We start from the raw sequence: 12849 nt of genomic DNA, 5'->3' as shown, positions 1-12849 counted from the left end.
TGAGTTTATTTATTCGTGTGATATACTGATATTGCATACAATGCCATGGTCGTATAGGTTGCTGCTTGATTTTGTTGTCGTTTTGTCTTTCACAAGTTGTCTTTAATTTGGCCTGCTTGCAAAGTTGGTGCATGGGGTGAGTCACTCATAAGTCATCACCAATTGCAGTTTCCTTCAGTTGGTTTCATTAAGACTTGGCATTTGAGTGGCAATGGCAAGTACTGGGGGAAGATGCGGAGGAACAACCCGTCTCTCCAGTGCCTACAGGAAAAGGAAAGAGGACAAATGTTGTCAGTAGGACCAAGTTAGGCAATTTCAACCCAGAAGAAGATGTAAACATTGTGAAGTCATGGCTTGAAATAAGCTGTGACCCAATTACAAGTACAGGACAAAAAAAAGGTGGCATGTGGTTAAGGATTCTGCAACGATACAACTTGAGGGGATCATACCGAGAAAGGAGTGTGAGGTCTCTACAGAGCCGTTGGGACATTATCAAGGCTGAAGTGGGGAAGTTCTCATCCTTCTATGCTGATGTCATTCGAGAGAATCCTAGCGGGATGTTGGATGCCGATAAGGTTTGCGATTTGTTGACCCATTTTATTTCTATGCTGGTGTAGGTAGCATTATGTACACATGTTACCTTTGCTGAATTTATTAGCAGCCAACTACCTGAATGCTGTATATCTCTCTAATTTACTAGCAGCCAACTACCTGAATGTTATATATCTATGCATTTTGTTGTAAATTTAACAACAATTATTTCCTACTGCAGACCACTCATGCAGCAGCTAATTTTGCTGGTATCCTCAAACACAACTTTGCGTACCTGCATTATTGGGAGATCATGAAGGATGAGCCCAAATGGCAGGATCCAAAGCCCAGAGCCTTTGCAAAGTCAGCTGGAGGTGATGGTTTTGGAGAGGACACCATCAACCTTGGAGATGACAATTCTAGCCCTACTGGATCAGCTGAGAAGAGGCCTATGGGCAGGGATTCAGCTAAAGCAGCCAAGAAGAAAGCAAATTCTTCTATGGGTTCAGCATCATTTTCGGAGTATGCTTCGAGGATGCAAGATCTATATTTGCAAAAGATTTCTATCCTGCAAGAAGAATCTGTGCGTAAAAATGATCGTTTCCAGCAGCTTGCCTTTATAGATGAGAAGCGCTTTGAGGAAATGCGAAGCCACAATCAATCACTGTTACTCATTAAGCAAGAAAAGATTCGGATCATGCGTGAGAAGCATGACATGGACAAGGAAGAGAAGGAGAAGCGAGAGGATGAAATATCCTTGGGATTGATCTTGATGGTTGCACATCAGCTCAGCGATTATATTACGAAGCTCTTCAGGAAGAAATTTTCGAAAAGATTGCAGCTAGGCGCAGGAAGAGACAGGGCCCCTGAACCATGGATGGGAGAGGAAACCTTTTTTTTTTCAGCCAATGTAACTTTAGTTGAGTGTGTAATTCTGTTATTTGTTGAGTGTGTAGTTCGGACATTATTTGAGTGTAATTGTATTGTAAACTTGTGTAGTTGGAACTATTATTTGCTGACTGTTATTTGTTCTGTCATCATATCTTAGTGTTATCTGCTAACCAATGGTGTGTGATCGCATAATATTAGAGGTCTTATTAATTATTACATTACCATAGAATATTACAAGTCATAATAATTATTACATGACCACATAATATTACAAGTCTTAATAATTATTACATGAGCACATAATATTACAAGTCTTAACAATTACATCCACTGGTGCTCGATGGGATCATATTGTAGCTGAAAGTGCGTGTTTTGGTCATGAAGCATATGGTGTACAACAACAAATGCCTCCCTGTCTGGATTGTTCCGGTACGGAACAACTAGTTCTCCAATGTCCAAGAAATCAATATTATGGGCATTGTCTTGTTCATCCTCCACTATCATGTTATGCAAAATAATGCAAGTCGTTATTATAAAATTAATATGGCTACGGTCCCAACCATACGCGGGTCCTCGGATCACCGCAAACCGAGTTTGCAGGACACCAAATGCACGCTCTATATCCTTGCGTGCACTTTCCTGTTGAGTGGCAAAGTGCTGCGTCTTCTGCTCCATGGGGTAACGAATAGTCTTAACAAAGGCTACCCACTCAGGGTAAATCCCATCAGCAAGGTAGTAGCCCATGTTATAGGTCCTTCCATTGACTGCAAATGACTACCCACTCAGGGTAAATCCCATCAGCAAGGTAGTAGCCCATGTTATAGGTCCTTCCATTGACTGCAAATGACACAAGGGTTGAACGACCCCTGAGGTACCCCGGGAATATAGGGGATTTATGAAGAACGTCAATGTCATTGTTACTTCCAGGCATGCTAAAGTAAGCATGCCATATCCATAGATCATGCGATGCAACCACCTCTAAGATCATAGAGGGATGCTTCCCTCTGTCCATGAACCGACCCTTCCACGATGTGGGGCAGTTCCTCCACTCCCAGCGCATGCAGTCAATGCTGTCTAGCATCCCCGGGAACCCACGATTCTCATCCTCTTGAAGAAGCCTAGCTACATCGGTAGCGTTGGGTGCCCGTAGGTAATACTCGCCAAAAACATCAATGGCAGCCCGACAGAAATGATGCAAAGCTTTTCGAGCAGTTGACTCACCAATACGTACGTAGTCGTCAACAGCATCCGTCGGGACTCTGTAAGCGAGAATGCGCAGCCGCGACGCACTTTTGAAGAGCCGATAGTCCTTCCTTGCTAGTGGCATCATACTTCTTTTTGAAGTAGTTATCTTAATTTTTAACAGCCTCTTCAATGTGCTTGAATAAATGTCGACGCATCCGAAACCTGCAAGAACACTTCTGATATGAGGTACTAAAGACATAGAGTGATCGATATTTGAAATATGTCCAACTTTACCTTCTACGGAACTGCTTATCATTGTAAACAGGATTCGGAACAAAGTAGTCGGCTATGATCCTCTTGTGACCAGAAGGAAGATCCCTCGGCTGAATGACCTTTGGTGGAGCATCAGATCAACGACGCGTGTGAGAGAGCTCTCTGCTTACACCAGGTGGTTGTATGTCGCGGCCTCCGCTTCATCATCATCAACCAAGAAATGAGTGTCATCATCTTCCTCCTCCGTCATCCAGTACCTTCGCAAGGAGTCTGGGTAGCCTTCCATGGCGTTGGTATAACTCGAGGAAGTGAAGTTGGCTATGGTGCTTGGCCACTTGATTGGAGGCGTGCAAGTTGTAGGGAGCAAGGCCACAGGTTCATATACTGTAAGCCGTGCAATCATGCTCACGAGTGCCCACAACAACCATTTGCGTGTGACCAAGAATATTGGAACTGCTACTTCACGAGTGCCCACAACAAGCCGTGCAATTTTGCTTTTGCAAAAGCAGTTCACGAGAATACTCCACAACAACTAGACAGGCAGACACCTCCTCTTCCTCCGGCAGCATTTTCTTAATTACATTTCATTAATTAAATAGTACTACTAACAATTATTACTTACTTAAAAAGTTGTATTACTAATTATTTTAGATTCAATGATTTAAGAATAACCATTCCAAATGATTGTGTTATGAAGAAATGTGTTTATTATAATGAGATGGTAGTTGGAGATGGTTGAATAGAATATGTGGTAGTTGGTATAGAGCATGAGATATCGAGTAACATGGGTGTGGGAGAAATTGGTATAGAAGAGAGAATCTCGATGATCAGGATAGAATATTTCTTTTAGAGGATGAAAATAGAATACGACGAGTACAGATAGCCTCACGATGTTCAACCTTATGATTCGGGATTCGGCACGCATAGTCACCACAGGACGACACATAGGTAGACTTATTGCCGCGGCGGTGGTTGCTGTTGCAGGTGGCACTGACCGCCGCTCCTTCTGCCTGGTCGCACTTTTCTCCGGCTATCGGGACAGCGGAGTGACCGCCTATGTTTACTCTTCAGACTCTGGTGTTTGGGTCCATTCACTCATGGATCTTGCTCCTCCAGCTCGTATTTCAGTCATTCGTCATCCGAGCTCCCTAGTTGGCAATGCTATTTACTGGTTGCTTAGTGGTGGCGAGATCATTCAGTTCGATCTGGAGAGACAGAGCCTTGCCTTCATCGAGCAGCCACCCCATGAGGTTGTGGAAAGGCACAGCCGTATGATCCCCAGTTTCTGCCGTTGGATCATTCCGGCAGGGGATGGCCGCGTGGGTCTTGCCGTTTTATCTGAACGTAGCATCCAATTCTGGGAAAGGGATGCAGAGCTCAGCGTGCTGCGGCATGGGAGTTGTGCAAAACTGTTCAACTGGAAAGGGTTCTTCCACAAGAGCTGAAGGAGCACATGTCGTCGCTACGGCTAATAGGGTTTGCCGAGGAGAGTAATGTGATCTTTATATGTACGCCTGATTATATCTTCATGGCCCACATTGAGTCGCCGCAGTTCAGTCATAAGCTTGCTATATTCGGCCCTATTCAAGCTTCTGAACTGCTGGTACCATCTTTTATTGGAGTGCGGACATAAAGGTCTTCTCAGTTCATTCTAGGAACGGCATGTCTGATTTCTCTCGATTCAAAATTATCCTTAATGTATTAACAAATAATTTTGTAATACATATTCCTTTCTTATATTTTCATCGACCTATATATGGAATATTTAGTTCTCTCTTTAAAGATATGCATACATATGAATGAAGTTTGGCGATGGCTGTGTTTGTACAATGTGACTAAACATTCTTCATCACTGGCCAACTCATTCACAGAAGAGACCTGGGGCAAGCACAACTCTTAATAGAATGTCAGAAGAGATGTATTCCTGAACCATTAACTTTTTGACAGTGAGGGGTTATCAAACCATTCTTATTTAGATAAAGGAAAAAGTTCTGGCCTCATAAGACCATGCTTAACCAGCTCTCTAATGATGTAATGGTGTTTGCTGCAAGCTGTTGTCATTGTCTCTGCTGGCATGGGGACTTGTTTACTCACGATCAGTGATCCACCTTTTCTGCTTCTCGTGAGTGTCTGGGGGCATCTGCCATGGTTTCTTGAATGTGGAGCAGAATGATGTATGCATAAATCAAAATAGGGCTCCCTTTATTTTTTGTGGGCTAGTTTTTTAACCTCAACTCCAGTAGTAGCATCTAAATCTTCGCCTCTTCTTTTAATCTAAAAGGCAGGACCCATTTGTCAGTGGACAGGGGGCTGGAGCCCCTTCAGGAATAAAGAGTGGAGAAAAAGATTTGGAGGCCTCCCCAAAATGGAAGCTTTAGTAGAGGGGTAGAGGGTTTACTAGAGTGTAGTTTTTTTATTCCACCTTCCAAACTTCAGACGGGTGTTTATTTAGAGGGTCTACTGGTGTTGCTCTCACTCCATCCTGATGGCTATCATCACTGCTTTACTTCATGATTCTCATAGTGTCCTTGTTCCTCCATGGCTGTCCTCCAGTTTATTAAGTCCACTAAAATAGGCTATTTTTATGGGTATCTGAGTTTTTAAGGCACCAAAGTACTTTCCCAAAATCCTAGAAAATATTAAAATAATAGTTTTAAATGAAATAAATTATTAAATTGCTTGTACTTGTGACTATGTGAGCATGTTGTCAATAAAGAAAATGTATTGATCTATTTACTTCTTGGTTTAATGTGTGGTATAAATTGCGTGTACTAAATATGTTTTTAAAGACATTAGAGAACAAAATATATTATAGTCTCTTCATTAGCATCCTCAGGCATAGGCCAAACCATGTTCCCGCTTGCACAACCTTTTCCATATTCCTATCCCATAATCCAAACACACTCATTTCCCTATCCTATCCTATCCTATCCTTCATTTCCCATGAACCAAACGACAGCTTGTAGCTCAACTGCTCAAGAGCTTTGTCAGACCAATGGCTACAGAAGGCAGAGGCAATAAAATCATTTATGTGTACACATTCCACAAGCAGCTGATGAGCCATTTCTAGTGTCAAACAATGCAACATAGCGAGCGCGGTTATTTCAAAGGATATTTGTACTTTTATCCTAACCTTAGGTTAGCCATGCTGCCCACTATATATCATATAATTCCTAAAAATGTATATATCATATAATTATAACTACATAAGAATCTCTTTTTTTATTAACCGAAAAGTTGGCTCCACGGTTGAGAGATTGGGATGTGCTAAGTACCTTTTGCGAAAGCTTCACAACTAAGTACCTTTTTTATTACCCATTCTTTATTTCATTTTATGTGTTGAGTTTTTTCTTCTTTATACCCCATTTTTTTTGTTAGGCATTTGCATAACTAATTGCTTATCATAAACATTATATATTTAAAAACAGGAAGTACCTATTTTCGAATTTTCATGGTTAACTATTATTCTGAGTTCTCCAAATGTTTTTGGTATTGAATCTTTGAATGAGAAGTTTCTCAAACTGAAGTGCCTTTATATTTGAAACATATAAGCTTAGGACGTTTTTGAAATGCACTATTCTAAAAATAAAGGAACAAAAAAACAATATTGGAGTGACCATTCAATTGAAACCCTACAAGAATCTAAAATGCACGAAAGTTACAAAATATGCGTTTGAATAGCACCCAGGAAGAACACAGGAATCCAAAGACACAAAGGAAAGAAACATGAGGTTGGACCTCATGCATATTTTGTCCAAAATTACCATAGAAGAGTCCATGCCATAGGAATTACAAATTTGTAGAATTAAATCCTTTGTTCCAAAGGCTCCCATAAGAAATTTTTTCACAAGAATCAAATCGATCCTACAAAATTCCTCTACTTTTCTTCCATTTTATGGGAACAATTTAAGTTTTTGGCAGATGACAAGAATAAACTCATACCTGTATGTAGTACTGAGTATTTTTCAAATTCAGTGAGGATATATAAATTGAAAGTGTTTGTTTATTCCATGTGCAAACAACTCTGTCGTTGGTCCATTTAAGTTCCTATACAAAATAATTTACTTGTATTCCCCTCCCCAGGCACCTAAAAAGGACAAACACTAAGACTAGATCACTTTACGCATAATGACATTTATATTTATTTTTTAATTCTTCTAAAAGTAGTGTTTTATGTTGACCTTTTCTTTGGATGATATACAACATCATGCCCCCCATTCCGTTTACATGGCTGCTTGCATAGGTTGGCAGGACCTGAGGTTAACCTCCGGGATATGAAAATGTATTCAAATAATCATGAAGAATTGTGGGTATGCTAAAATTTTGGTTTAGAACCTCATGGAGAACAATAAATATACGGATTCTACAAAGTTGATGATTGACTTAGTTTAGGATTCAAAGAGACAAAAGAATTCTCTAGGGGTTAACTAAATGAACCTACAAAGTAGTTTGCGAGAGTCCAATGAGATTCTTATTTGTATACTCTATCTGCTACTCTAGTTTAGACACACATGTATAAAAAAGCACAAAAAAAATAGAAATCAGTTCTTTAATAAAGAAAATTTTATTCTGGTTAGCTTGTTGTGGAATATGCACTTTGAAGTGGACCAGATTAGCTTGCTCTGGAAGCTTCAGAAAATAGATTAGCTCGGTCGGCTCACTGGTGATTGATTGGTGAAGAAGACTGGACACCAAACACCGGAGCCAATATATTTATAGCTTCATTCCCATGAACTTTGATCGTAACTTGAAACTGCTACACCATCCCAAATCCCACGCGATGAAACACGGGCGCCGCAGCGTTCGCCGCTGCCGCACCTTCCCACCACGGCTGCCAGACAACGACGACATCCTCGCCGAGATCCTTCTCCGCCTCCCGCCACAGCCCTCCACCCTGCCCCGTGCCAGCCTCGTCTGCAGGCAGTGGCACCACATCGTCACTGACCCCAATTTCGTAAGCCGTTTTCGCACCCACCATGGGACACCACCCATCCTTGGCTACTTCCACCCCTCTGGCGGGTTCGTCAATGCCCAGGAGCCTCTGAACCGTGTCCCAACCTCGCACTTCTCCCTACGCCGATGGTGCCGTCGGGGGAATTGGTCACTGATCGGCAGCCGCCATGGACTTGTCTTGTACGGAGTCTGGGACAGATTCGCATTCGTCATCCTTGAGTTCATGGTGGTTGACCCAATGACTGGGGACCGGAGCCGCATAGTCAACCCACATGCTCACTCCATGACCACGCTTGTCACCGCGGTGGTGGTCTCTCCTGCAGGTGGCATTGACCGCCGCTCGTTTCACCTGGTCATGCTCTTCTCCCATGACTACCAGCCAAGAGTGACCGCATCTGTTTACTCATCGGAATCTGGTGTCTGGAGTGCCTCCGTCGCAACGTTGGTTCTTCCACTTTCTTATTCTTACTTTATATATCATCCCAGCACCCTTGTCGGTAATGCCGTTTACTGGCTGCTTTTCGAAGGCCCGATCATTCAGTTTGATTTGGAAAGGCACAGTCTTGTCATCATAGAGCAACCCCCGGCTGCCAATGTTGGATCTGATATGGAGCGTCATATAGTGACGGCTGAGGAAGGCCACTTAGGTTTTGCCTTTCTATCTGAATTCAGCATCCAACTCTGGGAGAGGGAGATAGAGCCTAATAACACTGCTGAATGGGTGCTGCACAAAACCATTCCGCTGGAGAAGGTCCTTTCCATAGAATTGAAGCATGAGCACGTGAAGTGTGTATGGATAGCGGGGTTTTCTGAGGAGAGTGATGTGATTTTTATAAACACGCCTTATGGTGTCTTCACAATTCACCTCAAGTCGATGCAGTTCAGGAAGGTGCGTAGCGGAGGAGCCCCCCACATTCATCCCTACTCAAGCTTCTGAGGTGTAGGTATAATATTGACTTTTTAGATGTTAATATATTTTTTCTATAAACTTGATCAAAGTATACACGTCTGACTTAGGATAAAACTATAACGACCTACTCAACCTATGGAATACTTGGTTCTTTCTACTTTCAAAACTCTATCTAATGCATTGGATACATATGCTTGTAAATATATAATTAATAGAAAGCTTGGCATACAGCCATTAAATGTTTAGTTGCTATTGAGATATAGCAAGAACTTGATAGCATAGAAACATTTTTTTTCTGAGATCAAGCATGCGAAGAATTGAAGTGTAGTGTATGTGAGTACAAGCAAACTTAGGTACAAATTGGCAATGTTTAAATTAATGCTTAACGTTTGAGTTTGTTTTTAGATTGGGACATCTCTTTTGCATCAGTGAATTACAGAATATGGCTTAGCTGATGATATTTTTGTTTATAGCAGGTACGTACCTAAAAGTTGTACGTTTGCCAGTTGATGAGACGAAGAATGTTTTGGTGGTGCAGTTTCTTCCATTTTGTATGCTGTTTGACTTTGCTGGATTTTGCATGCATACGGAACTTTGAAAATGCGTGTGCAATGTATAGTTGCCTAAAGAAGTGGGCTCATAAAGTCAACCAGAGAAGTTGATGACTTTACACAAATAGACATGGTGAATCCTCAAATCAAGGCAAATAGCACAGTTGAACTCATGCAGTTTCTCTATTTCAGCATTCACGTGTTTATGTTCTCCAAGCCCATTCGATCCAAGGTCAGCTGTCAGTCACATGTCGTTGGTGTTACAGAGAATTATATTGGAAGTTGTGAAGCATGAACTTCCTGCTGTCCCGAAATCCAGATCCTACTTGCCCAGATAACCATCTTACAACTATCTATGTGGTCAATAGTGTTTAGGATGAGCGTTTGTACCATCCCAGAATCAGTTTGAATACCAGATTTTTCATATGTTAGTTCCTCTGCCAGCAGCCCAGTCAAGATGGAATTTTTCACCTCTTCTACAGTTGGCCATACTCCTACTATATGATCTTATGTAATAATGTAAAGACTTGGTCGCTGAGAGAAAATTCGATGTTTGAGTTTGTAGTGTCCAGTGTCCACATTGATCTCTGCTGGTCCCAGAGCCTTTGTTGGGGAAAGGGAGAATACTTACTCATTGCAATGTGCACCCTTCCATAGCGGAGGATTGGCAAAATGGTTAGTGGCGCCTCTATGCCAACGCACATGCATAGCCACCTCGTATGATCCTATTGGTGTGCAACGTCTTAGGGTACGTTGGGTGGTGAGAGGGTAATAAAGATGATAAGTGCATCTAGGCCTCCTTTGGGTTTTGGTAGTTGAATGACAACACAATTAAAGAACTAATGAGCTTGATGAATTTTGGATAGGTATCATTGCAAATAAGCGTACCAAAGTTATAATATCTCAAATTGAAGAAAGGGCAAGCAAATTGAAAAGGCAAAAGAGATATAGTTGCAAAGGCTATTATATGGTCTCAATGATGGCTTGCTTATGTGAATGAGTAAAGATTGATAATGCATTGGTATATTTATCAAGAAGGAAGAAATATGATCAAGAGCTTAACAATTCAATAGAAGTGAAGGTTCTTGGTTGCTTGATCATAAAGTTGGCACGTGGATTAATTTGTTGAATAAATAAAATTCAATGAGTATAATGCATTGATATTTTGATCAAGAAGGAAGAAATATGATCAAGAGCTTAATATTTTAATAGAAGCGAAGATTCTTGGTTGCTTGATCACAAAGTTGGTATATGGATCAATTTGTTGAAGAAATGGATTTCAATGAGTATATATTGTGGTGCAAAACTACATGTGATTTAAGATGGCAAGATGGTTAAGGGTTGTAAGAACTTGGCTACGAGGTACTAAGCAAGGGAGAAGAGCAAGCAAAGGGCTTGGCACCGATGAACCCATGCTAGGGTGAAGAAGCAAGTTAGTACTAGCATTTATGGACCAATCAAGACCATGGATAGTCACAAGTTACTAAGCATCAATCATTGTTGAATCATATGGATTTAGATGTTCTTAGGATGTCAAGTTGATTATTGATCATATACAATGAAGAACGTCAAGGCACTAGCTCAGGAAGGATAATGCTCAAGAAAGAGGCAAAGAAAATATTTGCAAACCCTCATAGTATGATATTCAAGAAAACCGGCATGATGAATGTATACAAGCTAAGAGGTTTATATGTGTTCATTATTTGTTCTTGAGTATAGGTAATGTCATACTACCAAGAGGGATGCGACGTTGATAGCTTTGCTTATGTCTCAGTGCTCAAACCTAACCTTTCAAGTGCTAACAGGAGAGAAATACTTGTCACAACACATGCACCTGATGGTATTGGATATTGATTTCAGTTGAAATGGGTAGTCCTCTAAATAAGCTTTCCATAGAGTCCAAGATCATCGAATTCAGAGTCCGGAGTAAAAAGTTATAGTGTTTTCTCTTAGGTCACCTAAGTTGTCCAGGGGATCTCCGGAGATTCCGGAGATTTTTGTGGAGACTCCAAAGGTTTCGAAGATTCCAGAGAATTTTGCAGAGATTCTGAAGATTTCTGAGAAAAGAGCAATGTTATCTTTGTCCGAAGATTTCGGATATTTTTGCGGAGTCTCCGGATCAATTTTGAACATAACGGCTAGTTTTTGGGTCTGAAGTCTCCAGAAATTCCGGAACTTAACACCACAATGGCTAGTTTTTGGGGATGGGTATTTATACCCCTCACCCACTCTTATTTGTTGCTGCTGAGTTCCTCCATAAAATACACATATCTACAGCCTAAGAAGCTCTCCTCACTCTAGATTTGCATGAGATTTGAGAAGAGAAGTGAGTTGGGGTTGAGAGAGAGATTGGGAAGGAAGATTGAGTAAAAGTGAGCAAATCCATTCTTGAGCACTCGAGTTCATAGCGAGAAATCTTTGTGGCGTTTGTTACTCTTGGAGGTCAAGCCTCTTGGATGGCTAGGCGTCGCCCGGTGAGCATCCAAGCTTGTGGTGTGCCGCGAAAAGTTTGTGAAGGCTTCGATTTCGCCTCTGCAAGGGAAGAAATCAAGAAGTGAAGTGGGAAAGGGTTGAGCGCGATCCGGCTTCTTTGGAAGCATCCAACAGAGATGTAGGAACCCGTGAAAGGATCCGAACTTCGGTAAACAAATCCTTATGTCACTTGTTCTTGATTTGTTGATTTTACTATTTGTTGCTTATGCTAACTTCTTTCTAGTTTTATCTCGATCTATCACTTGAGAAGGTTTGAGCTGCAAGCTTCTAGTGAAATATCTTAAAAATAACTCACCAGTGTACGGTAATTAGTTGATTTACATTTGGTTGTAGTTTCCTTAGGCATGTTGTGAAACTTTTGTTATTTCCGGAGACTCCGAAGATTTCTGCTGAAACTTCGAAAGTTGCGGAGATTCCGAAGAAATCTCCGGAGATTCCATAGGTTACTAATTCTGCTACAACTTTTTGTGTAAAATTTTAGAACCGCTTATTCACCCTCCTCTAGATGACATCAAAGGTCCTTTCGAAAGGAACCTTAGAGTTTGCCCTTCTCTCTCGTATTCCTTCTATGTTTTGAACTATTTTTTTTTGCCAAACACAGTATATATCCTAAAATAAATCAAGAAAAATACGAGTACTCGTGCCGAGTCGCTGACTCAAACCCAGGCGAGTAGCTAGGTTCCTACACAAGAAATCTTACAACTGAGGTGCTGAGCGTAAATTTATCGTAAACATCATATAATTGAAAGAAAGTATCTATTTGAAATTTTGTGGTTAATTATTATTCTAAGCTCTCCAAATATTTTTGGTCTTGAGTCTTTGATGGGAAGTTTGTCAAATTGAAACTTCATCGTATTTGAAACATTTTACTTAACACATTTTTTTGAAGAAGCGTGGATGATGTTGGGGGGGGGGGGGTGGTGGATAGGTAGCCTTGAACTTGTGATCAAATTGGGCTTTGGTATCATAGATTACGTTTTTATAGTTGGCTTAGATGAACCAAACTATAAATTAAATAGAGACAAATTAACCTTGTAATGAAAAGCTAGGTAAAGCGACATA

At 41.0% G+C, this 12849-nt stretch overlaps 2 protein-coding genes across 2 annotated transcripts; both read left to right on the top strand.

Moving 5' to 3' along the window:
* The first annotated feature begins 331 nt into the window (after positions 1-331).
* Positions 332-4325, top strand: LOC112880801. The gene is made up of 3 exons (XM_025945550.1): positions 332-575; positions 773-1505; positions 3865-4325. Exons 1-3 carry the CDS (start codon positions 405-407, stop codon positions 4323-4325), a joined length of 1365 nt encoding a protein of 454 aa, XP_025801335.1. The 5' UTR covers positions 332-404.
* A 3335-nt stretch (positions 4326-7660) lies between these two features.
* LOC112880800 lies at positions 7661-9175 on the top strand. The gene is made up of 2 exons (XM_025945549.1): positions 7661-8722; positions 9149-9175. The coding sequence occupies exons 1-2, from the start codon at positions 7661-7663 to the stop codon at positions 9173-9175; spliced, it is 1089 nt and encodes a 362-aa protein (XP_025801334.1).
* Positions 9176-12849: the final 3674 nt, after the last annotated feature.

Source organism: Panicum hallii, chromosome 2, assembly GCF_002211085.1.
Source record: "Panicum hallii strain FIL2 chromosome 2, PHallii_v3.1, whole genome shotgun sequence".
NCBI lineage: Eukaryota > Viridiplantae > Streptophyta > Magnoliopsida > Poales > Poaceae > Panicum > Panicum hallii.
The sequence above is the reverse complement of the archived record's forward strand: the minus strand, read 5'-3'. Positions and strand labels throughout refer to the sequence as shown.

Bases quoted from the DNA above. Each gene is read 5' to 3' on its own strand.
- LOC112880800 (XM_025945549.1), top strand. From the start codon at position 7,661: ATGAAACACGGGCGCCGCAGCGTTCGCCGCTGCCGCACCTTCCCACCA. The intron at 8,723-9,148 runs GTGCGTAGCGGA...GTTTGTTTTTAG, and splicing joins AGTCGATGCAGTTCAGGAAG to ATTGGGACATCTCTTTTGCA.
- LOC112880801 (XM_025945550.1), top strand. From the start codon at position 405: ATGTGGTTAAGGATTCTGCAACGATACAACTTGAGGGGATCATACCGA. The intron at 576-772 runs GTTTGCGATTTG...TTCCTACTGCAG, and splicing joins GGATGTTGGATGCCGATAAG to ACCACTCATGCAGCAGCTAA. The intron at 1,506-3,864 runs GTAATTGTATTG...TTGCTGTTGCAG, and splicing joins AGTTCGGACATTATTTGAGT to GTGGCACTGACCGCCGCTCC.